Source organism: Nilaparvata lugens, chromosome X (genome assembly GCF_014356525.2).
Source record: "Nilaparvata lugens isolate BPH chromosome X, ASM1435652v1, whole genome shotgun sequence".
NCBI lineage: Eukaryota > Metazoa > Arthropoda > Insecta > Hemiptera > Delphacidae > Nilaparvata > Nilaparvata lugens.
Genome location: NC_052518.1, coordinates 22,592,959 through 22,617,440, shown reverse-complemented (window position 1 = coordinate 22,617,440; position 24,482 = coordinate 22,592,959). Strand labels below are relative to the sequence as shown.

At 33.6% G+C, this 24,482-nt stretch overlaps 2 protein-coding genes across 5 annotated transcripts in view; one reads left to right on the top strand and one right to left on the bottom strand.

The window, feature by feature from the left end:
- Positions 1-24,482, top strand: part of LOC111053995 (KH domain-containing, RNA-binding, signal transduction-associated protein 3) — a 290,245-nt gene that overhangs the window by 112,434 nt on the left and 153,329 nt on the right. The gene's annotated exons all lie outside the window — the stretch shown is intronic.
- Positions 3,433-23,877, bottom strand: LOC111053996 (glycine-rich cell wall structural protein 1). The gene is made up of 2 exons (XM_039443021.1): positions 23,748-23,877; positions 3,433-5,274 (listed from the first exon to the last, which is right to left on the bottom strand). The coding sequence occupies exons 1-2, from the start codon at positions 23,769-23,771 to the stop codon at positions 4,315-4,317; spliced, it is 984 nt and encodes a 327-aa protein (XP_039298955.1). The 5' UTR covers positions 23,772-23,877; the 3' UTR covers positions 3,433-4,314.

The following is a 24,482-nucleotide window of genomic DNA, read 5'->3' as shown; positions in this document are numbered from 1 at the left end:
TCCCGTGAGAGAAGCGTGCACGGGGCTCAGAGCAGCAATACAACGGCTTTGGAATTATTGTGTAACCTGTTGCTTTAGCCAGAACCTAACCGCGAACGCTGCAGCGAGTCAGTTGATCAGTCTTTTTGTAGTGTAGCTCCACTTGCTCCTCCCACTTAAAACTGTCAGCATTGGTTTAACGGGAAGTATTGATACTTTCTTTTATAAGGAAAACTGACAGTTGGAAGTAAATATCACTATAGTAGTGTTTTTATGGCCCAGCTTGTCTCATTCCGTTCGGCTTCTGATGATTCGCCACCATTCGAATACTCATTTCAGCACAGTCGTTGCCAAGCCAGTTCAGACAAAACGTTTTGGCTTGACTTGCAATCACTACTTTGAATATTTGCGCAGTGTTTTGAACCACTCGAGACTCCACCGAAAGTCAAACACAAAAATTCCAGGAACAGAGCAGTCTCGGTTATCCAAAATTCTCGGAACTCCCAATAAACGTAAAAAACTCTGGCGATAAGTAATAGCACTTGAGAATGATTGATTCTCGGCTCACTCCAAACTGACAATGGACAGATGAGGATCGTACTGAATTATACGACTTTAATTTGTCACAGTGGACACTTATTACTGGAGATTTGAAGGAATTGACTTTGGTTTTTATATCATTATAGATTTGCAAAAAATTCTAGAAATTGATAATGGCATTAAAGAGTGAATAATTCTCGGCTCACTCCAAAACTATCAATAAACTGATGAGTATATTATTGAAGAAAACCACTTGAAAATGTCACAATCACATAAATACTGGAAATCCATAGGAATTAGTCTTGGTCTTTACACAATTATAATTATCCAGGAAAAGCTAGTGAGTGTTTCGAGGATGTTTATTTTCGGTTCACTCCGTATATCCATCCCATTGAGCAGATGTGGATCGTGAATACTGATTTTAACTGAAACTGTCGCAATCTCTTACATATTAATGGAGAATTTATTGAATATTATAAAATTACTTTTCATTTGATCTTGTAGCGAAATTTGGTCAATAATGTCCACTGTCCACTCGATCACTCAACTACGAAATAAACTTCTTACACGTGATAAACTACTTTTGGTTTATAGGGCTGTTGAGTCTCCAGTGATGAGTATCTTGAAAATTAGTGATTCATAATGTTGTTCAAGAATAATCAATTCTTAGTTTACCCATAACGCCTGATAGCAGTTGTTTGTTGATTGATGTTATATTGAATAAAACTACATTGAATCGTAAATACCACTTCTTTATTGAAAGATGAAGAATGAGTCTTGGTTTCTTCATCACTATCAATCCCTTAAAACATCTGTAGGTAATGAAAATAGTTTTCAAGAATTATTATTTTAGGTTTACCAAAATAATGGTGTAGCAACCAAGTAGTTACTCAGTCTTTCAATAAATTATTGGTATTGTGACAGTTCCAGTTTTTATTTATGTATTTGATAATGATTTTCAAATATTGATGTTTATCCAATATTCCCAAAGTTGTTAACTGATTACTTGAATGGACTGTTCCAATTAATTTCTTATATGAACATTTTTAATTGAAAATGTCTTGGAACATAAATATCTGTGTTTGAAACTGCTGACGAACCATAACCTTTCTTGGACTTTTCATTCAAAATTTGGGAATGGAATTGTAAGGGCTGAAATAAAATAACTTATTACTCACATTGATCAATTCAATTCACTTTCTTTCAATATTTTGTTAGCAGGGAATGTCCTCGTTACAAAAAATTGGCTAAACATGTTCACCGGATTTAAGTACTGGCATTTTACTTCGATTAGAATACTTGAAAACAGAATGAACGAGTTGTTTAGAATGTATATAGTCCAGAAAAATGAATGTGCGAAAAAAGGAAAGTTTCCAGGAAAATTTTTGACCCCGCAGTTCTGTTTAGGGTAGTGAGTAAGCAAACCTATCAAGAGTCGCCCCTGTGACAAGGAGGTGGGGTGGTTCACAGGTTTTTTGAATATATTTCGAAAACTATGTATCTTTCAGACAAGACTATTCCGTACAAAATTGGAGCTTACAAAACTTCCTGCAACATTTATCTGACTTCTTGAATATCTATTATAGTTTTCGAGATAATATCTAAGCCTTCAGGTGTAATATTTTAGAAAAAAACATGTCTTCTCCCAATTGTTTGCTCTTTTTAGCCTGAAGATTTTTCAATTTATTATTCATCCAAGCTAATAATGTTCTTTTGAAGCATGTTGTCCAATTTGACGTATAATTTTATGCATTCCTCTATGACCGTAGTCATAGCAGTTTTGTTGTTGAGTGTAAAATCTTCACTTCTGCAACAGTAGATCAATTGACAAAGGAACTTCTATTAAATGTTTGAGACTCAATCTTTGACTTTGCAGCTTTGAACCAGTTCTCAGCCTCACCCCTTGTGCTAAACGCACAACTTCTACAACTTTTAAACAACCCTCATGCCTTTTGCAGCTGAATGGATGAGGGTTGTTTAGAAAATGCATTTTTCCATTTGCTGCTTACACGGTTATCTTGAGATGATAGGAGAAATCTTGGAAACAATGCGCTCCACTGTCATGACTAACCATTCCAAAATTGAGCTTGATGAATTTCCTTCATGTTCTGACCAGTAGAGTTTTGTGATATCTTCAATTGTTTTGAGGATATGATGTTCTTGAAAGTGTGTGATTTCCAAAAAAAACAGGTTTTTATTCAACTTATTAAAGTTTCAGGACTTGAAATTCCCGAACAATAAATAATCACTAAAAAAAATGAATCGTCATCTTGGGATTGGAGTGCATTATAGTCTCTTTAATTTGATGTATTATTTTACTATTTCATGCTTTCGATTGTTATAGCAGCTTTAGCCTTGAAAAGGTATGAGGTCAAAATGAGCAAGAAATTGGAGGCGAACGTGTTTTTATTCTAAATTCACATTCTAAGGCTTAGATATCTCAAAAACTATGAGAGATTTGAAAAAAAAATGTAGGAAATTATGTAAGCTTTAGTTTTAAATGGAATAGTAATGTCTGTTAAATTCATAGTTTTTTTAGATTATATGCGAGGAACCATAAAATTATACATTTTAACCGACCACTAAGAAAAGGGGATGGGGGTGGGGACTTTTGATATGTTTACCTCATATTTATGTTCTTAACGTAACTGCGGGGTATAAATTGTCTTCTAAACTTCTCTCCTAACCCTTCATTGAATAGACTAATAGTTGATTTCAATTATCAGTATCAATTACAGTATCAGTTTATTCCTTTACTGCTGAGTGCATATTGAAATCTTGTTCTATAATTATGATTTTAGATATTTACTCCATTTTTATTTCTAGCTGCTCATCCACTACCATTTCTGGTTGTAGTAAGAAGATTTTATCAAGAATCATGAAATGTAAAGTTCGAAAAATAATAAACTTCTATTATCGAAACACAGTTTTTATTCGATGTTATTCAATACAAATAATGGAACTTACGGTTCGCTTTCTCCTTGGAACATGCATTATTTATAATTACGATATCATATTACATAAATGTTATCATACACGTGGAGGAATTTGAATCTGCTGTTCAATCCTTTTCATAAGTATGTATATTGGGAGTATGAAGTACATTTTCGGAAATCTGATCCGAATCACAAATGTTTTAAAGAAAGCTTATCAATCTGGTTTTTCTTTCGTTCTATTGCTTATTATATTTCTTCACAATGTTGAAACTCATTGAGTCAAATAAGTTATGAAGTTTCTACTTCCTAGATTCTTCTTCCAGTTTGAGTTCATGTTATCTACTTGTCCTAGCCAATACCATAATCTATCCTGATAACTATAAAGATACACTCTATGAAATTGATGTGTATCTTCAATGGTGTTACTTTTCTTTAAAACATCGTTGAACACATTTTCTGAGCAAAATATTCCAATGTTTAGTATCATCTAGTCATCAGCTATTCAAATGTAACAAAGTGGGAATAGATACAATAATAATTTATTCAATTGATATTTGCGATAACCAGTGAGCTTCAAACTTAATATGTTACAAATTATCTTAATCAATACTGGTGAGTGTACTCGATTGGATCAATGATTTCGCTCTCAATTGACAAAATATTGCATGATGATTAATGCAATAGTAATGCAATAATCATTTATTCAAGTACTAGGCCAAATAGCCAGTGAACATTTACGTTACAGATTTACAGTATTTATGGTTACTGGTTCTACTGGATTAGATCAACAACTTTCCGTTCAATTGAAAAATGCTACATGATGATCGATGCTCTTTGATGTGATGTCGGTTGGCTGGAGTTAGTGGATTCTCTGCTCGATCGCCCTCTTCATACGAAGCCCCATGCCACCCATCATACCACCCATACCACCCATGCCACTCATCATACTACCCATGCCCATGCCCATTCCTCCGCCCAATCCTAAGCCACCTAGCAGGTTTCCCATTCCTAACATATTACTCAACATCATAAGTGGCATGATTGCCACTCTGAACATCTTCATGGTGAGTGCCAAAATCAGTGCCTTGAAGAAGCAGCCACCCATCATCTTCACAGAGACTGCATATAGTACTGGATACCTAAGCATCATACCAAATGGATCCATACCCATCATCATCATCATTTGATTCACATTACCCAGAGAATGGGATCCAAGCATTCCACCCATTCCCATCATACTTCCCATACCCATTCCTCCCATTCCCAATCCACCCATACCCATTCCACCCATGCCCATACCACCCATGCCCATACCCATTCCATTCATACCCATTCCTCCCATGCCCATACCCATTCCATTCATACCCATTCCTCTCATGCCCATTCCATTCATCATACCTCCCATTCCACCCATACCCATTCCACCCATGCCCATACCACCCATGCCCATACCCATTCCATTCATACCCATTCCTCCCATGCCCATACCCATTCCATTCATACCCATTCCTCCCATGCCCATTCCTCCCATGCCCATTCCTCCCATACCACTCATCATACCTCCCATTCCTCCCATGCCCATTCCTCCCATGCCCATCATACTACTCCCTCCCATGCCCATCATACTACTCCCTCCCATGCCCATCATACTACTCCCTCCCATGCCCATCATACTACTCCCTCCCATGCCCATTCCTCCCATCCCACTCATCATACCTCCCATTCCACCCATGCCCATTCCTCCCATGCCCATCATAGCTGCTGAGGGCTTTACAAGCATAAATAGCATGCTCAAGAAGGTGAACATCCTGGAGAGCACCTGAAATTGAGAAATTATTTTTGTTATTCATCTATGTTTGGAATAGAATGCCATTAAATCTATTTATATGTTTTATCAGGCGCCCACCTCAGATATTGGGTTGAACTAAAGAAAAGAATATTTGGATAAAAAAATAATAAACAGTCAGTTTTGCTTGCCTCAAGGAATAGCTTTTCCCCTTTTTTTTCACTCAATGCAAATAGTTTGATATCGTGTGAGATTGGATTTCCAGTTAGCCAATGACGCTGCAGACATTGATTTAGATGGCAGGTGAAACTTCATATTTCTAGTACAGGAATGCTTATATATCCCATTAAAAAAGTTAGGTAAACCATAATGAAACTGAATATCTAACTTTTCCTGCAGAAGAGCTGTAATACAGTTCTTCCACTTTTCACTTTTCCACTTTTTATGCAATTCATTGGTGATCATTTCTAGAGTGAACAATAAAACTCCTCTTTCAAATTTGCATCAATATCTCTCAATCATCTGTCTGCTGGGCTACTGATTTCAAAATTTCATACTATAAACTTCTTATATAAACATTCTTCACTATACTTCATGAGCTTCATACTAAAAACAAGAAATTAATTATGAAATTTTATTTGTGTGAGTGTATCACTTGAAGGTGCATACAGTCTTACGCTCTGCTCCGCAAACGAACGTTACACGAGCAGATCACAAGATGATCGCAGGTAGAGCAAGAACAAAACGCGAACAGAGCGCGTAACAGAGCGCAAGCTTGGCAAGTTCCTAGGGCTAACTAACCAATAGTTACGCATGCGTGGTTAACGTTTTTGTTGGATCAGTTAGGTTATCTGTGTTAGCATATAAAATTACCAAGATAATTAATTAATAATTAAATTATTGAAATTATAAAAAAGATGTAATAATAGGTACCAGTATATTAGAATTTAGAAGAAAGAAGCCAAACTCCCAACCAAGCCTTTCACCTTTTAAAACATTGACAGACATAACCTTTTATAATAAAACAACAACATGAATGCAATTAGCATAATATTTATCATCATTTTATTAAACAGAGTGAGTCATATGTATGGGAACCCTTTAATAAGTTGAAGACTGTTGTAGATATGATAGGGTATCTTTCAGGAAAAGTTATTGGTCGAATTTTTGGTCATCTTTTGACGTACAACTGAATTTCAACCCCTCTTAGGGGTTTTTGCTCGAATATTTCGAATGTAAACATCCATTGTGTGGTACATCATTCTAAAGGTCTTTTTGAAACAAAAAATATGATATCAATAGAAAATTTCTATGATGCTTGTATCCAAAATGGCAACTGATTGAAGTTTTAGTCTTGAAGAGAAATGAGGGGTTGTAAATTAAATATTTTCAAAGTAAACACCCATTGTGTGTTACATCATTTTAAAGGCCTTCACAAAACAAGAAAGATCACATCAATAAAAATGTTTTATGATACTGAGCAACCTATGTACGTGTGAAAGCATTGAGAAAGTGGACTCATACAAGTATTTAGGAGTTGTTCTTGACAGCCGAATGAGATGGTCAGAACACATTAACCGCCTGGAGTGTATGCTTTTTGCATGCTGATTGACATTCTCCATCAGATCGAAATGGCCTACTATGCTTATATTCAGTCACCCCTCTCCTTTGGCATCATTGCTTGGGGGGGGGGTGGAACCTTCAAAACAGTGCTTGTACTCCTCGCAGTGGTCCAAAGAGAGATCATTAAAACAGCATTCAAAAAACCTAGACTTCACCCATCTATTGCACTCTTTCAGGAAACAGCTATGCTTACAATTAGGCAACTATTCATAAAAACACTCTTTACTCATATAAGCAAACTCCTATGAATTTTATCTCACACTTAGAGATTCAGATTGGCATAGACTTTATGAATTCAACAATGTCGATCTCGCTGTAAACTATTTTTACGATTTATCAAATTATGCTTTCGCTTCGCATGTGCCCAAAAATGAAAATATTATTAAATCGAAGTATCCGGTTTGGTTTACTAGAAGCATTATCCAGATGATTAAATTAGAAAAGAAATGCGCACGGAAAAAGTCTTTTTCGGGATATTATTTGAACAAATTCAAGGAATTGAGAGATTCAATAAAAAGTGAAATCAACATAGCCCAACAAAATTATATAGAATCTCTACAAAATTCAAATGTTAAACACTTCTGGAACTATGTTGCGAGTAAAAAAGAATCTAGATCGGACTCAGTGTTTTGAGTGGAATGGTTGCAGGTATACCGTTCGGGAAGTACCGCAGGCTTTTGTTGATTATTTTTCATCTGTTTACAATAATAGCAACAACCCTAATAACATCCAACATAATAATGATAACGAATCATATGACAGTATTCCCTCATCTCCTCATCTTGACATATTACAGGTTTCATATATTTCTGAAAATGAAGTAAATTCAGCTATAAATAAACTTAAAGCAACTAGATCTTGTGGGCCTGACGGTGTACCAGCATACATTATAAAGGGTTCTAGAGATATTCTTATTCAAACTTAACAATCTATCTTAATAATTTGTCTTTGAGATCGAATAAATATCCTAAAAAATGGAAAGCTGCAAGGGTGACACCTGTTCATAAGACTGGTGTAAAGAACATGATCTCGAATTTTCGTCCCCTTGTTATTCTGGATTCTCCAAGTAAGGTCTTTGAATATATTTTATATAGCAAAGTTTTCAACCATGTAAGACCTGCAATTTCCTCATTCCAACATGGTTTTATGCCATCGTGCTCGACTATAACTAATCTTGAATGAAAAAGACTAAGAAATTGTCAAAAAACCACTGATTTATTGATAATTAGAAAGACCGGTTTCGGTTATTACACCATTGTCAATCTCTGATAAACTAAAACTAAATACAAGAGCAGCAGAATTTATACTCGTAGGCGAGTACTGCTATTGGTCGAGGGCATGAACGCCTGACATTGGCCTAGCTAGACAGTCTCCTCCCCCTCAACGGTGTGACAAAATGGCGGCTTAAGCAACAGAATCGCCATGATAATAAAATTTACTATTTGGTACAAAATAAGAACCAAGAAAACAAATGTGAAAGATAATAAAACAAATATGTAAATGAAAAAACTATTGACTAATGTATGCTTACATGTTTATGATAAAACTAAATTCGTAGTGTTGTACTGGTTGAAATGAATCTGGTCATTCAAACTATACTGGGGATTTTCCTTAATTACTCTTGTTATTTCTAAAGCCTCTAGAATATTCAAAGATCTGCCTCTGTTATTAACATGCAGAAACTCAACATTCTCCTTAACTGTGAACTTGTGATTATTTGTTATCAAATGTTCTGCAAAGTTAGATTCCCCATTTTGTTTATTCCAATCTCTGATGTGTTCTTTAATTCTACTTTTGAAACTTCTACCAGTCTGACCCACGTAACAAGCATTACAATCATCACATTTAAGTTTGTACACCCCGCTTTTATCCCAAATATCAATTGATGTTTGGGGTGTACAAACTTAAATGTGATGATTGTAATGCTATTGAATCTATCCGATAGGATGTCTTATGTGGTTTTTAATAATCACAGATCTCTTTACCAATTCTTCTGGGGTTCCACTGGGATCAAACCTTGGTCTCTTGCTGTTCGTCCTACTCATAAATGATCTGCCTGACCATATTGAAGAATTTAGTATTTTCCTTTTTTGCAGACGATGTAAAACTTTTCAGACCTATTTCTAGTCTGGAGGATTGATTGCTCTCTCTTGCAGCGGGATCTGAATGCAATTCATGACTGGTGTTTGAGAAATAGATTGAAAATAAATATATCAAAAACAGAATACATGATATTTACACGTCAGAAGAATCCTTTTCATTACAAATACAATATTAATAATGCAATCCTCGATTGTGTTATCCGTATAGAGGACCTGGGCGTCATAATGGACCCTACTCTTGAGTTCAAGGAACACCTAGCTCATATCATGAATGGTGCTAATGGGTCGCTAGAGTTTTTATTTCGAAATTGTAGGCCTTTTACAGTATGTGACGTTGTTTTGAAATTGTACTATGCTACAGTGAGGAGTAAACTTGAATATGCTGCTTTAGTTTGGGCTCCATCTCACAGCAGCGCTTTTCTTGATTTGGAAAAAAATCAGAATAAATTTTTAAGGTATCTTTATTTTAAAGAGTTCAACGCATTCTGTCTGATAGCTTTTTCAACAGACAATCTAAGGTTGATATTTAATGTTCAAAGATGAATATGTCGGTTCCCTCTTGATATTATATAATATCCTAAACAATCAAGTATTCATGACAGAATTTATAAATATGTTGCAACTTCATGTCCCGTTTAATAGACAAAGACCAAAGATTATGTTTCACATGTCATTCATCAGAACGACTCATCATTACAATATTCTCACATATACAGAACTTTACGTTTGTACAATAGAATAAGCTACTGCATTGATCCGTTTGCTGACCGTTTCCAAACCTTTAATCCTTCAAACAGGAAATTCTGTGAACTAGCATATATCGCTCTATAGCTGACACATGATTAATAAATAATTATACTAAACTCCCTCATTTATTATTTTCTCTCTTCTATAGACCCATTTTTCCTCTATTCTCTATTTTATTCTTCATTTTATTTTTATTTCATTCTTCTTCATTTTCTATTATCATAAGTTTATTTTATTTCTTTCATTTGGCCTCATTTCGCCTCTTCTTATCATATTAGTATTCAAAAATTGTGTTTACTATTTTATTTTATTTTTCATTCTTATTTTGCATCGAATATCATGTATCTAAACTAGTTGATGTCAATAAGGCTCTTCATGGATTTATTATGTGAGCTTTTGTATGAGATTTGAATGAATAAATGAATAAATGAATAAATGAATAAATGAATAAATGAATAAAGAATAAATGAATAAAGAATAAATGAATACATGATATTTACACGTCAGAAGAATCCTTTTCATTACAAATACAATATTAATAATGCAATCCTCGATTGTGTTATCCGTATAGAGGACCTGGGCGTCATAATGGACCCTACTCTTGAGTTCAAGGAACACCTAGCTCATATCATGAATGGTGCTAATGGGTCGCTAGAGTTTTTATTTCGAAATTGTAGGCCTTTTACAGTATGTGACGTTGTTTTGAAATTGTACTATGCTACAGTGAGGAGTAAACTTGAATATGCTGCTTTAGTTTGGGCTCCATTTCACAGCAGCGCTTTTCTTGATTTGGAAAAAAATCAGAATAAATTTTTAAGGTATCTTTATTTTAAAGAGTTCAACGCATTCTGTCTGATAGCTTTTTCAACAGACAATCTAAGGTTGATATTTAATGTTCAAAGATGAATATGTCGGTTCCCTCTTGATATTATATAATATCCTAAACAATCAAGTATTCATGACAGAATTTATAAATATGTTGCAACTTCATGTCCCGTTTAATAGACAAAGACCAAAGATTATGTTTCACATGTCATTCATCAGAACGACTCATCATTACAATATTCTCACATATACAGAACTTTACGTTTGTACAATAGAATAAGCTACTGCATTGATCCGTTTGCTGACCGTTTCCAAACCTTTAATCCTTCAAACAGGAAATTCTGTGAACTAGCATATATCGCTCTATAGCTGACACATGATTAATAAATAATTATACTAAACTCCCTCATTTATTATTTTCTCTCTTCTATAGACCCATTTTTCCTCTATTCTCTATTTTATTCTTCATTTTATTTTTATTTCATTCTTCTTCATTTTCTATTATCATAAGTTTATTTTATTTCTTTCATTTGGCCTCATTTCGCCTCTTCTTATCATATTAGTATTCAAAAATTGTGTTTACTATTTTATTTTATTTTTCATTCTTATTTTGCATCAAATATCATGTATCTAAACTAGTTGATGTCAATAAGGCTCTTCATGGATTTATTATGTGAGCTTTTGTATGAGATTTGAATGAATAAATGAATAAATGAATGAATGAATATGAATAAATGGATAAATGAATAAATGAATAAATAAATGAATAAAGAATAAATGAATAAATGAATAAATGAATAAATGAATAAATGAATAAATGAATAAATGAATAAATGAATAAATGAATAAATGAATAAATGAATAAATGAATAAATGAATAAATGAATAAATGAATAAATGAATAAATGAATAAATGAATAAATGAATAAATGAATAAATGAATAAATGAATAAATGAATAAATGAATAAATGAATAAATGAAAAATGAATAAATGATAAATGAATAAATGAATGAATAAATGAATAATAAATGAATAAATGAATAAAGAATAAATGAATGAATGAATGAATAAATGAATAAATGAATGAATGAATAGATGAATTAATGAATAAATAATAAATGAGTAAATGAATAAATGGATAGATGAATGAATGACTAAATGACTAAATGAATAAATGAATGAATAATGAATGAATAAATGAATAAAGAAACAAATAAATAAATAAAAAATGAATAATTAAATATATATATATATATATCAAAGACAACTATTCATAAAAACACTGCTTACTCATTTATTTACAGGGTGATTCTTATTTATGGTGAAATAATTTAATAAGTGATAGTGGAGGTAAAAATAAGGAAAAAATTATCATAAACATATATCCATAAAAGATTCATTAGCAAGCTATACAGAGTGAAAGATTTCGCCCGGAATTCAGTTCCTCTGGTGTAACACACCGATGCTGAATTGTTTGGGGACTAGTTTTTGAGAAAATTATACTGGATTCTTATGGAAAAATATCTGGAAAATTGAATAAAACTAGTCTGGAAGCTGTAGTGTGAGTAGTTTTTGAGAAAAAAGTTAAAATATGCAAAAAATTCAAGTAGAAAAACACAGACTTCTACGTTTGATGCTCAATAATTTTTTTTAATGACGAGTAAACAGATACTTCCTCGCAATAAAAATTGTAAAGAATTTAATTCTGAAAAGAATTATGTAAGCTGTGTAAACAGAATTCTAATAAAAGTTGAATAAAATGTATTCTTGTGTAGTACATCACACCACAAAAATTTGCTGTTTTATGGGGAGAGAACTAATAATAACTCATAAGTTGTAGCTGATTGCAAATGGAATATTAGGTTTTTATGAGAAGTTTCATTCTTATATGAAAGTGAAATATCTAAATGACATTAAACTCATACCAAAAGACTAAAGATGATATTCAAAGTGACCTCCGTTGTTCTGAATGCATATGTTCATACGTCTTCTCATCGATTGTCGGACCCGTTCAAATATTACAGGTGTCTGCTTTATCATTTCTATTCCATTCAAAATCCTTAATCGGAGTTCTCTAATGGTTTTCAAGTGTCCCCAAAGATAAAAATCCAAAGGATCTATGTCTGGTGACCTAGCTGTCCATGGTACTGGCCCACCTCGGCCTATCCATTGATTTGGAAAGCTGTGATTCAGGTGTTCACGAACAGCAAAACTGAAGTCTGCTGGAGCTCCATCATGCATAAACCAAATGTTTTGGCGCAACTGAAGAGGTACATCTTCAAGTAAGATGAATAGCTCCTCTCTCAAAAAGTTAAAGTAGATTATGCCATTAAGCCTTGGAGGAAGCTCAAACAGAAGTAGATGATCTCCTATGATTCCTGCCCAAATGTTTACTGAAAACTGATGTTGTGGACGATTAGGATTAATGGCATGAGGATTCTCATCTGTCCAAATATGTTGGTTGTGGACTTTAATGATAGCTGTTCTTGTAAAGTGTGCTTTGTCGGTAAATAAAACGGTTGTTAAAAAGTTTGGGTTAACAAGTTTTACTCAAAACTATCGGCAAATACCAGCACGGGGAATACAGTCTCGTGGCAATAGAGTATGAACTTTGAAATATATGTGAAATAGATAACGTGGAATAGATTGATTGACATTAAACTGCACTGACAATTCTCTTGTGCTCTTCTCTGGTAACCATAAATTTCATTAAGAACTTGTTCTTCTAACTCAACAGTCATAGAGTAGATCGGGGTCTGCCTGCATAAATGTGCTCTTTGGATATCAAAGAACCTGTTTCAGACAGACGTTGATGAATAGTGACCAAAAACCTTGAACTTGGACATACTCGGTTAGGAAAGTTCTCTTAATACAAACGTATTGCTTCAGTACTATCACAATGGGACACCATTCCATACATTAAATGCATGTCAGCTAATTCGGAGTGAGAATAATGTCTAAAATTACCTGTCATTTTTCTAGAAGTAAACACAAAAGCAAAGTGAAATGGTTACAAATAACTGGTTAATAGATTAAACAAAAACACATTGCGGTTACAGTAGGCCTAACTTACAGTTTGTTGTTTTGTTCAACAGTGAGCTAAAATATTTCTGAAAATAATTTTCAGCTGATAATCTCTTTTGAATATTTCCTTATTAAAACAAGATAAAACAGCTGTTATTCAAATCCATGTTTTATTTGCAACCAGCTACAACCTATGAGTTATTAGTTCTCTCTTTATAAAACAGCAAGTTTTCGTGGTGTAATGTTCTACATAAGAATACATTTTATTCAACTTTTTTTAAATTTAGTTTTCACAGCTCACATAATTCTTTTCAGAATTAAATTCTCTACAATTTTTATTGAGAAAAATTATCTGTTTACTGGTCATTAAAGAAAGTTATTGGGCATCAAACATAGTAGTCTGTGTTTTTCTAATCAGATTTTTTGCATATTTCAACTTTTTTCTCAAAAACTACTCACACTACAGCTTCCAGACTATTTTTATCGAAGTTTTCCATATGAATCCAGCATAAGGTTTCCAAAAACTAGTCCCCAAATAATCCAGCATCGGTGTATTTCACCAGCGGAACTGAATTCCGGTCGAATTCTTTCACCCTGTATAGCTCGCTAATGAAGCGTTTATGGATATGTGTTTATAAAAACTTTTTTTCTTATTTTTACCTCTAATATCACGTATTAAATTATTTTACCATAATTAAGAATCTCCCTGTATACTCCATTACTCAGGCACATGTTGGAAGCTTTTGTAGGCATCATCCAGAAAAATGTAATTTCTACTACGCTCAAACAAAATTCACTCTAAAAATACCACGGAGCGTTACAGTTGCACTGAAACAATACGGAATCTCTTTTGATTGACAGTTCAATTATGACCGTAACGTCTGGCTGAATTGGGGAATGTCACTTGCACCTGCGTACTCACTAACAAGTCAGCCCGCCAAATAGACAACTCAAAACATTAGAAATTTAGAAAGCATTGCATCCCTTCCTCCGCCGAAATTAATATTGTCTCAAATCTAGAGCTACCAACATGACAAAAAATGATAAAAGGGTATTAGATCCTGAAATGAGTAGCGTACTGCTCCTTGTAACATTCAATTAGTTATCAATGCAAGGGGATTTGGAGGGAGAATATGAGTATAAAGTTCAAGTTGTTATAATAATGGAATTGAAATTTAAGTTTCCAGTTGAAATATGGAATATCATTTTGCTCCATGAAAATGTTGATAATCTTTCTTGTTTTGCTGAATGATAACCACAAAAGCTCTTGACCAGAAGATTAGATGAAATTCTTTTTTGAATATTACATCCTGAAAACTTCAGTTGTATATTAGATATGATAGACTTTAGTATAATATAATATAACGACTATTAGTACGTTAAATGTGATGTTACTTACACTAAGTATATAGTTTTTATTCGACGCATTGCGGTCACGACTTGTGTGGTTCTAGCCTTCGAATATATTTGACGTATTTCAATATCAAGTCAATGGAAAATGTATAATTCTTTCCCAGTAAAAAAACATCAATGAATTTTACATAATTATCACCCTTAATAGTTCAACCCGGATTCAAGTCTGAAAGGAACTCTAGGTCACTATGAGAAAATATTCAAGTCCCGTAAAAATATCAACGCCGTGGAGACGGGGTTAAATATTAACATCCGTATGAGTATTTTCTCCGTTTTTAATATTAGACTTAACCCAAAAGAACTGGAAGACTTGAAATATTTTGGACCATGTGTAACATTATCTAAATGTGGAAGAGGAATAGCACAAGGTTAACTTATTTCTCCTTCCCCTATCATTGTAATGATGAACTTATTGTGAGAATAAATAAACAATGAATTTATTGCTATGTAGAACATGTGACAACTTGTTTGTTATAACATGTTCAATAAATTCTAAGATATAATCTTTATTTGTGCAGCAAAAAAGTGGCTACATCTTGTAAAGTGATCTTGTTCTGCACATTTGAAAACCCTCAGTTTCCTGATACATAACAGGCTTTTTCAGAAGAGCCCACTATTGTGATGATGGCATGCGCGAACAACAATACGCTTAGTGTGATTAAAATTCATGACTCCCAGCAATAGTTCATCAGCGGTTGATAGCTGTGAGAGTATTTTATCGGTAAATCATGATAATGTTTGTTGATTTCAAAACTATGGATCAGGGTATGGTCTACAATCAACGATTATGATTTTTAATTGTGATAAGTGGTCAAAATTTGAATTTGAATTAATAAATGAATGAAAATTCAATTCTGATTTCCATTTGCTTTAACAGTATTTCCATGATGCACAAATATTTTCCTGATGCCTGTAATCATTTCACAATAACACAACTTTGATGTACCTTATGAAAAAGCTGAAAAGGTTGTATAGTTTGCAAAACTGACTCTTAGTTTGATAAAGCTTCCCAGCAATTACAAAAAAGTAACCAGAATATGAAGACACGATTCTTAATATTTCTTGCTTCTCAATGAATGATAATGTGAGTATCATTGTGAAGAAAGTGAGAAAGCTTATTTCGGGTTTGAAAACATTTTTGATGAAACTGACACAATTTCACAATTGAAGCATTTTTAGAACTATTTTTGATCGAATTGTAGGATAGAATAAAATAGTATTAATATCGAGTGACCTGACTGGCTCAGGTGTGGTATCAGAGGTTTCAGGACGCAACCAATCAATTTCAGGCCCTCTGACATGAACTAACGACTGCTTCAACGAGGATATAATATATAAGTATGAGTTAATTATTAATGTGAATTGAAGCAAGATAAATTCCTGTGAATGTGAACCCTTGAAGCATGGTTTCTTATACATCGTCATACTATAAACAACATTTTATTATTTACAATGAAATTTACATATATTCAGATTAATTTCATAGAATAGATAATATTGAAATGATAATATCGACAACCATTCACCAGAAGATAAACTATTACTATATTTAACTCGAACAAATTGTAGTTCAGATATGAACTGCTCACATAGTCATGATTGGCTCAGAGATTATGATTGTCAACCAATATACTCATGATTAAGAGTAGCTTTGAAGATCATTCTTTTCCTAAATTGAATACTACACTTTTGTAGCTTCTAATATTCTATATTAGAGGTACAATTTCGGGATTACGTAGTTTTGTAGGTTGAAGTTTAATTGTTCAAGTAGCATCAGAAACCAGACAGAAGCGAGCAGTTTTGCGTGCTTGTTATTGGTTGATAAAGAAGACACTCAGTATTATTACTTTGTTATTGGTTGATATTTGGACTCGACCAATCACAGGCTTCGAAAATATAATTGGTCGGCTTGTATTTTTCATTCATTTTTCTCATTGGTTTGTAACCTTCTCATGACTAAGTTCTTTGTCCCTCATCACTAACTGGTATTACCTACGCACAAGCCTGGGTCTTATATATAGTGAGATTCATCTTATAAAGTCGGCACCTAATTGAAATTGGTTGCTATCCTTGTCTGTAATTGGACAAAGCAGATAGCTCATACCTACGAAATTTCACCATAGGTGTGTCTAAGAAATGAAAAAACATTTTTCTATGTTAAGTTCTGGCAAGGCCGGCTTAAGAAAATTGGTGGCCCTTGCGCCAAACGCATTTGGCGCCTCCCACGTTTGACATGTTGTAAATTCAATACTGATGTAAGCCTCAAAATTGTCAAAGTATCCATTATGTATTCAAAGCAGCTGTAATTCAGAAGCAATCTATCTATCAATTATTAACACTAATTGGATAAAGAGACTAAGAAATTGTCAAAAACCACAAATTTTATTGATATTTAGAAAGACCAGTTTCGGTTGTCACACCATTGTCAATATCTAATAAACTGAAACTGAATACAAGAGAAGAGCAGCAGAATTTATACTAGTAGGCGTGTACTGCTATTGGTCAAGGTCATGAACGCCTGCCATTGGCCCAGCTAGACAGTATCCAGTAAAAAATATTTAAAAATATTATTTTGTAATGAAAGTAAATTTTGTTATCATGGCGAATCTATTGCTTAAGCCGCTTTCTTGGCGGCTATACCGGCTGGTATATACTGGCTGGTTATACCGTTAAGTGGGAGGAGACTGTCTAGCTGGGCCAATAGCAGGCGTTCATGTCCTTGACCAATAGCAGTACTCGCCTATTAGTATAAATTCTGCTGCTCTTGTATTTAGTTTTAGTTCGTCAGATATTGACAATGATGTAACAACCGAAACCGGTCTTTCTAACTATTAATAGAATCTATGGTTTTTGACAATTTCTTAGTTTTTTTATTTAATTTCAATAATATTACTACAATATCAACTTTTCAACGACACATAAAAAATATTAATACAGTTCAATTTAAATCAAATTGATGCGAATTCACTGATCAAATGAAATGTTGATTAATGATTATCAAATCATGTCTTATATTATATAAAATACTAACAACCTGCAAATATACCGCTTCTACTAGAATTGCGCATCAATGTCTTTATTGACTGGGCTACATCAAAATAAAAAGATTCCCGTAGCTCAGTGGACATAATGCTCGGTTATCGTTAAATCATTCTTCATTATGAAATCACTCGATAAGAGAACTTCTAAATTTAGTCAAAGCTGTTCAGAATTTTCTACTCTTTTCATTTCAATAAATAAGAGGTTTCTATTCGTAAAATATTCATAGGTTTACTATTGAAAAATTACATCCAATTGAAAAAATATTGATTTTTTCTCTAAATAGCTTCATTATTCTACTCTTCATAAACAACCTCTAAATATAGACTGATAGGAGCTTGCCATTGGTTTCTAATTGTAAGGAATTATATTCTCTACAAGATCAGTTGCTTTGAATCCATCTTGTAAAACTCTTCTGTATAATTAACTGCAAATACCGTGAAAACAAGGAAAATATCTTCAATTTAATGATTTTTTAACGATCGAATCTAACAAGACAAACACTTGCTTTCATTAATTACTCACTAGGAATGGAAGGAAATGTTTTGTTCCACATTAAGGCTATAGATCTAGTACAATTTTATATTTTCTATCGTTACAGGTTAACAGGATACACCGCTTTGAATATAGAAATTTCTCATTTTTTTCTGTGTATGGAAATATGCCCAAGAATAAATTTTCCATTCTTCGACCGAATATGACGTATGATACATTATTTTGAATCGCCTTGACGAGCAGAGAAAAATTAAATGCAGTAGAAGAAGATCCGAATATTGTGTCAAAAGCTATAAGTATTTAAAATTTTGATCCTCGAGGGATCCTTATGCGCGCCTCTCCACTAAGAAGTACTGAAATTGAGTCCATCCAACGGGTGTTCCGATGGAACATGATCTTCGGAGGCAATTATAATTGTGCGAAATCTCAATGTGAGAACAATGAAGTTAGTGATGATGGTTAAAGCTGAGAATTAGGCGTTTTCCGAAATACAAATTGCATTGATGTGTATGCAACCATGTGTATAGCATGAACCATGCAACTCAATTTCTCTTTCTCAATGGTAAGCGTGAAGCCTAGTTTACATTCAGACAAAGACGGGCAATATGAGTTTTTCAATTCAATCGCATCAAGCGATAAAAAATACGAGCTGAAATTATGTGAAATGACCAAAAAATAACATAAATAACCGGTCAATGACAGAAAAATAACCAGTAAAAAAACTGGCAAATAACCGGTCAACACTCCTGGTCTGATTCTTTATCCTGAATGAAGTCGAAGACAATTATTTCGATACTTACTAATACTGTACAATACAATACTGATATGTTCAATTTCTTGTTCAATACTTATAGTTATACATATTTTATTGTATTGTATTGTCTTCCGTGGAAGTGAGAAATGTTCCAAATCGCATAAAATTCAATGATGGTATATATGCTTCAACAGATATAATAATATGAGATCTGATAGTATTCTTATGATATAATATGGTATATCATTCTAGATGTGGTATTACGATCTTCATTACAACGAAATAAGTAACATCATATTCCATTTTACAATTCTGATACAATATAACCATACTAGTTAACAATAATACATCTGATATTTTGATAAGATATGATTAATCCGATTAGTATAAGTGATCAAGATTGATCACATGATTGACCATGATACTTATGAATGTAATCGTCTCAGATTTTGAAGTGGAAGGGTCAAAGAAACGATCAATGAAAACAATACTTGAAAAATTATATTTCATCACAACCCACCCCTCAATTCTACAAGCGGAGATATCCTACTGTTCTCAACTGCTTATTTACATCCCTGAAACCTGAAAATCTTGACAGATGGTGAATAATAATTATATCATTCAATTCGTGAGCTTGGAAAGTAATTAACAGTGAGTTATTTTCAATGGTGGTGCACAGCATTGAGATCGCCATGATGGTTGTTAATATTTGTTATAAAGATGCACATGAGAATGATTTTTTTAAATTTCAGGTTTTGTAGAGAGTATCTCTTGAGGTCTGGACAGCATCGTTCATGCATACATCACATTATCCTGAAATCAGGCATATTCCTATTCATTTTGAATGAAAACAGGACTCCTTTGAATGATACAGGCTATGAAGGACAAATAATGTTCTCTCAGCCCTTCCTTGGTTTCTGTTCATGTTGATCCATGAAGCAGTTCATCATTATAGCTGATTCATGCTGCTGCTACTGCTAACTCCTGCTGCCTATTGAGTTGAAGCGTTTTGCTGGAAAGACATTTGGTTGAGTAATTAAATCAAGATTGGCTTGGTTGATTTTTGTTGGAGCTTGAGAGTGAGGGAGGGATCCCAATGCAGATATATTGAAGATTTCCCTTTTCTAGTTGGTTGGTTGTCTCTTCTGGGGGTTGTGTCTTTGGTTGAGGGAGAAAGTTTCTCCACAGGTAGTATGCAGCAGTTGATTGTGGTGATTTGAGCGATGGTCTACTGTTGAAGATGTTCGAGTCCTCTTCTAAATCGCATCATAGGTGGCATTCCCATACCCATCATCATCATAGGCATGAGCCCACGACCGAAAACTTTCATGGAAATGGCAGTAAGCAGCGACTTGAGGAAACTGCCTCCAATGATTTTCGAGTAGAGCGCGTAGAGCAGAGGTCTGTTCATCATGCCCATGCCCATGGGTGGCATCATGGGAGGCATCATCGGAGGCATCATAGGCATCATTGCAGAACTTTGCTGGACCAAATTACTGCTGATCGCCACAAACAACACGATCGCCGAAAGTGCCTTTCAAAAAACAAAACACACATCATCTAAACATCTTTAGAATGGATTGGATTTGGTTTGGATAGGAATTAGTTATGGTTAGATAAATTCGGGATTGGTAAGGCAAGGTTGATTTGGGTATGTTCAAGTTCGGTAAGGTTAGTTAAGTGGTCAAGATTTGTTGTTCTACCTTGAAACAGTCATGCTCACGATTCGACAGCTCCTGGCACTCGAATATGCTCACTTTAAGTGTTGTTTCATGTAGAGTAGGTTTTTAGGTCATGTAGAATTTTCCTTGTTCAGATGGTCCAGTTCACTCTAGTTGTAGTTTCATGTTGATTAGATATCTGGAGTGTAGTGTATGTAACTCGTATATCATATTTCAAATTTCTGGTTCATGGTTTACGTAGCTGCTGTATAGTGTTTCAAATTTGAATAAGCTCACTCACAATCTAGCTGTTGTTTCATGTTTAGTAGATAGCTGCACTCTGGTGTATGTAAACGGATGTATATTTCTTTTCTTGATTGATTTTAAATTTCTAATTCATACACTTGTGATTCCCACTACTTACTTATCGACTATTATAATCAATTATTGTCTATAGTGAAGTCCACGTTATAATGGCAGTGGAAAAGGATAGGAGAACAGCGTTGCTGATTCTCTGCCTTGCCAGATTATATTTCTACATTGTTAAATAACGATCTGGTAGCTTTGCGGAGCTAGAAACGTATAGCGCTATCTGCCTTGTCCAATGATAGACAAGGATAGCAAGTCCAATGTTGATCAAATACTGACATTATAACGTGAACCGCACTATAGTGGATTGAGTTTCTAGTTTCAATTCATTGTCTAGTTGCATGTCGATAATTGAGTAAAAAATCGATGTTATATTGTGTTTCAATGTCGAATAGAACTACTCCTTCAAGGATTTTGGTTCCATGTTGAGTTGATATCTGTATTGTTGTGTCTGTAAATGTGCGACATTTATGTTTCTGGAGATCCATTTTGCTATCTACTTATAAACTCAACCCAATGTATTTTTGAATTTTATATTTTCCTAAACTCAGTTGGGCTGTCATCAATTGAGATTCTATGTGAAGTTAATGTCTGGTTTCTGGTGTATTTGATTATCATATCATATTGTTGAAGATACATTTTTTACTGATGAATGTGACACAAAAATCTTAAAACTGGAAGTGATTCAAGTGACTTTGCGTCTCTCTTTTATATAAGTCATTATCATTATCAGACCGACTGTTATAACAACTCCTGAACAGTGAGATCATGTGAATACAACCTATCTTGAAGCTCTAGTTTGTGAGGACCACCCAGTAACAATAGTGATAATAGTTCCACTATATATGTTTTAGTGAAGGTGATAATGTCGTTAATATCACTATTGGAAAACATTGAAATTGTCACAACCACTTTTCTACTCGAGTTCTTTTAGAGATCTCAATTTCTAAATTGGTTGTAACACTACAACACTAGTGACTACTTATAGTGGTTCAACCAACAGTTATCAAGAATCTAATCAAGCGACCAACAGTATTACAGTCCATTTTTGTATTTGTTCTGAAAACAAGTAGTCAGTTATTCACTTAAGAACTAGTCCAGATACCATAGTAAAGTTATTTTCTCAGTACTGTACCGCCTAGTTTCATGTTAACTAATTAAAACGTATTTTCACTGGTGGAGCTTGTTCCTTATTATTTTAACAGAGAAGTGGTTCTGACAAATTTAACACATTTTTTTCAATCGTTTAGTAATGGTGGCCTACATAATGTGTCTTCCATGTATGAAGCTGGTGTTGTAAATAGGCATGATAGTGTTATATTTGATATGCAATGGTTATGACAATAGTGTAAAGGCACATTTCGCAGTCATTGATGTATTTTGCTATAATTACAATAATGTGAGAGACCTGACTGAGCTTTTCACAGTGACAGTTAATTATTTTTAAAGAACGATCTGAGATCATGTTACTTGCTAAACCTTCGATTTGAAAAAAGTTTCTTGAAAAATTACAGGAAGAGATCTCGTATCACTGTATCATGATACTTCCCTTTCATTTATCATCCCCCTCTTTTCATTTATTTTTAAAGTTAAATTTGATGTCGACCGTTTTCATATGCAAAATATTGACACAGAGTTTCAACAGAATAACATTTTGAAATGTTCTGAATTTGCAATCGATTTACATACTTTTAAGATCACACTCAACCATCAGACTTTTATACAAGAATTGTTTTTTTAGAAAACTATATTATAAGAAAGCTTATCATATATAATCACTATATGAGTTCAAGTAAATTGTGGATCAACAATCATGAATCATTAAACAACATTCAGTATTCAGTGTTGTCTTAATTTTTAATAGCATCATCAGAATCAAGAGATAAATATAAATTGAAGTTTATTATGATATTCAATTGAACATCATAACCTGTTGTTGAGTGAATAAAATAGCTATCATACTCTAAAATATGATTCCATGTAAAAATGGGAAGAGTCTATTGATTCGTGATAATTTTCAATTCGTTTTTTATAACACTTGATGTTGCTATTTGAATTTAAGTTATATTTCAATTCAACTTGAATCTAGCTATGAAGAGTTCCTTCAACTATTACCATTTTCAACCCTTGTGTTGAAATGATATATTCTTGAATTTTATTTGAAAATTAAAAATTCAAAGTGACCTTTTTCAAAACTTCATTCTATTACTACCAAAATGGCATTAATGTGCCGGAAAATTTCGTGAGTGATAAAGAAATTTTAATAAAATAAAAAGGTTTTATAAAATAATGTTTTAGAAATGGGTACTTTCATTTTTTCAATTTTCACATAAATACGAGTAGCCCTCACCAAATAGTCTGATAATTCTTGTGATTATCTATGAATTATATAATGATTACGTGAGTTTGAAATACTTTGAAAACTTTGCATGATAAACTTTTCATCACTTACCGTGAAAACTTGGGTGTTCTTCATGATGGCTATGTGAGTTCTAGATGAGATTGTTCAATAAGCTTGCACTGTTATCCCAGAGAACTCGTCGCTTAATGAACAATGCTCAAGTCTGTCCTATTTATATATTACCACCTCTGAACTGTACCACAGCACGTTCCATTCAGAGAATCATTTTTATGAATACACATCTGTGGAATAATCGTATAATTGTATTTTTCGTGCGGCTTTCTGTTGTTCTAAAACGTATTCAAATGAATAAAGCTGGAAAAAATGCATTTGCAAGAGCATTGTATTGAAGTTTTTCGTTGGATGTGTGCCATTGTTTGTATTGTTCGCTCACACTTGCCTTGTGCGCGTCTGGGTGATATCATAATATCTAGATCGTTTTGGTACTTTTATTGAGATGCTTTTGAGGGCTTGAGGCCCGAGGCACGATCGTCTATCAAATTTAACAATCGTAAAATGACACTCTTGTATTGTCATAAGATTTGTTCATTGGTAATCATAGCATTATCTAGTTTCGTCACATAACGTCATTCAAACAGGGTTAGACGTACGTCCAACCAGAGTTGAAGATGTCGACTTACTTATTTACAATATCATCTGCTTGTTCACAATCACAAATTAACGAAACAAAAAACCTATCTATTCCATTGACTACTTCCACGTTTTTAAACCATAATCAATTTATTCCAAGCTTAATTTAGATGTCCAACGCAATATCATCTCCAC

What these genes read in the sequence shown, in the direction of transcription:
- LOC111053996 (XM_039443021.1), bottom strand. Translation starts at nt 23,771, where the DNA reads ATGAAGAACACCCAAGTTTTCACG. An exon ending in AGAACACCCAAGTTTTCACG is followed by an intron (nt 5,275 to 23,747) that starts GTAAGTGATGAA and finishes TCTCAATTTCAG; the next exon opens with GTGCTCTCCAGGATGTTCAC.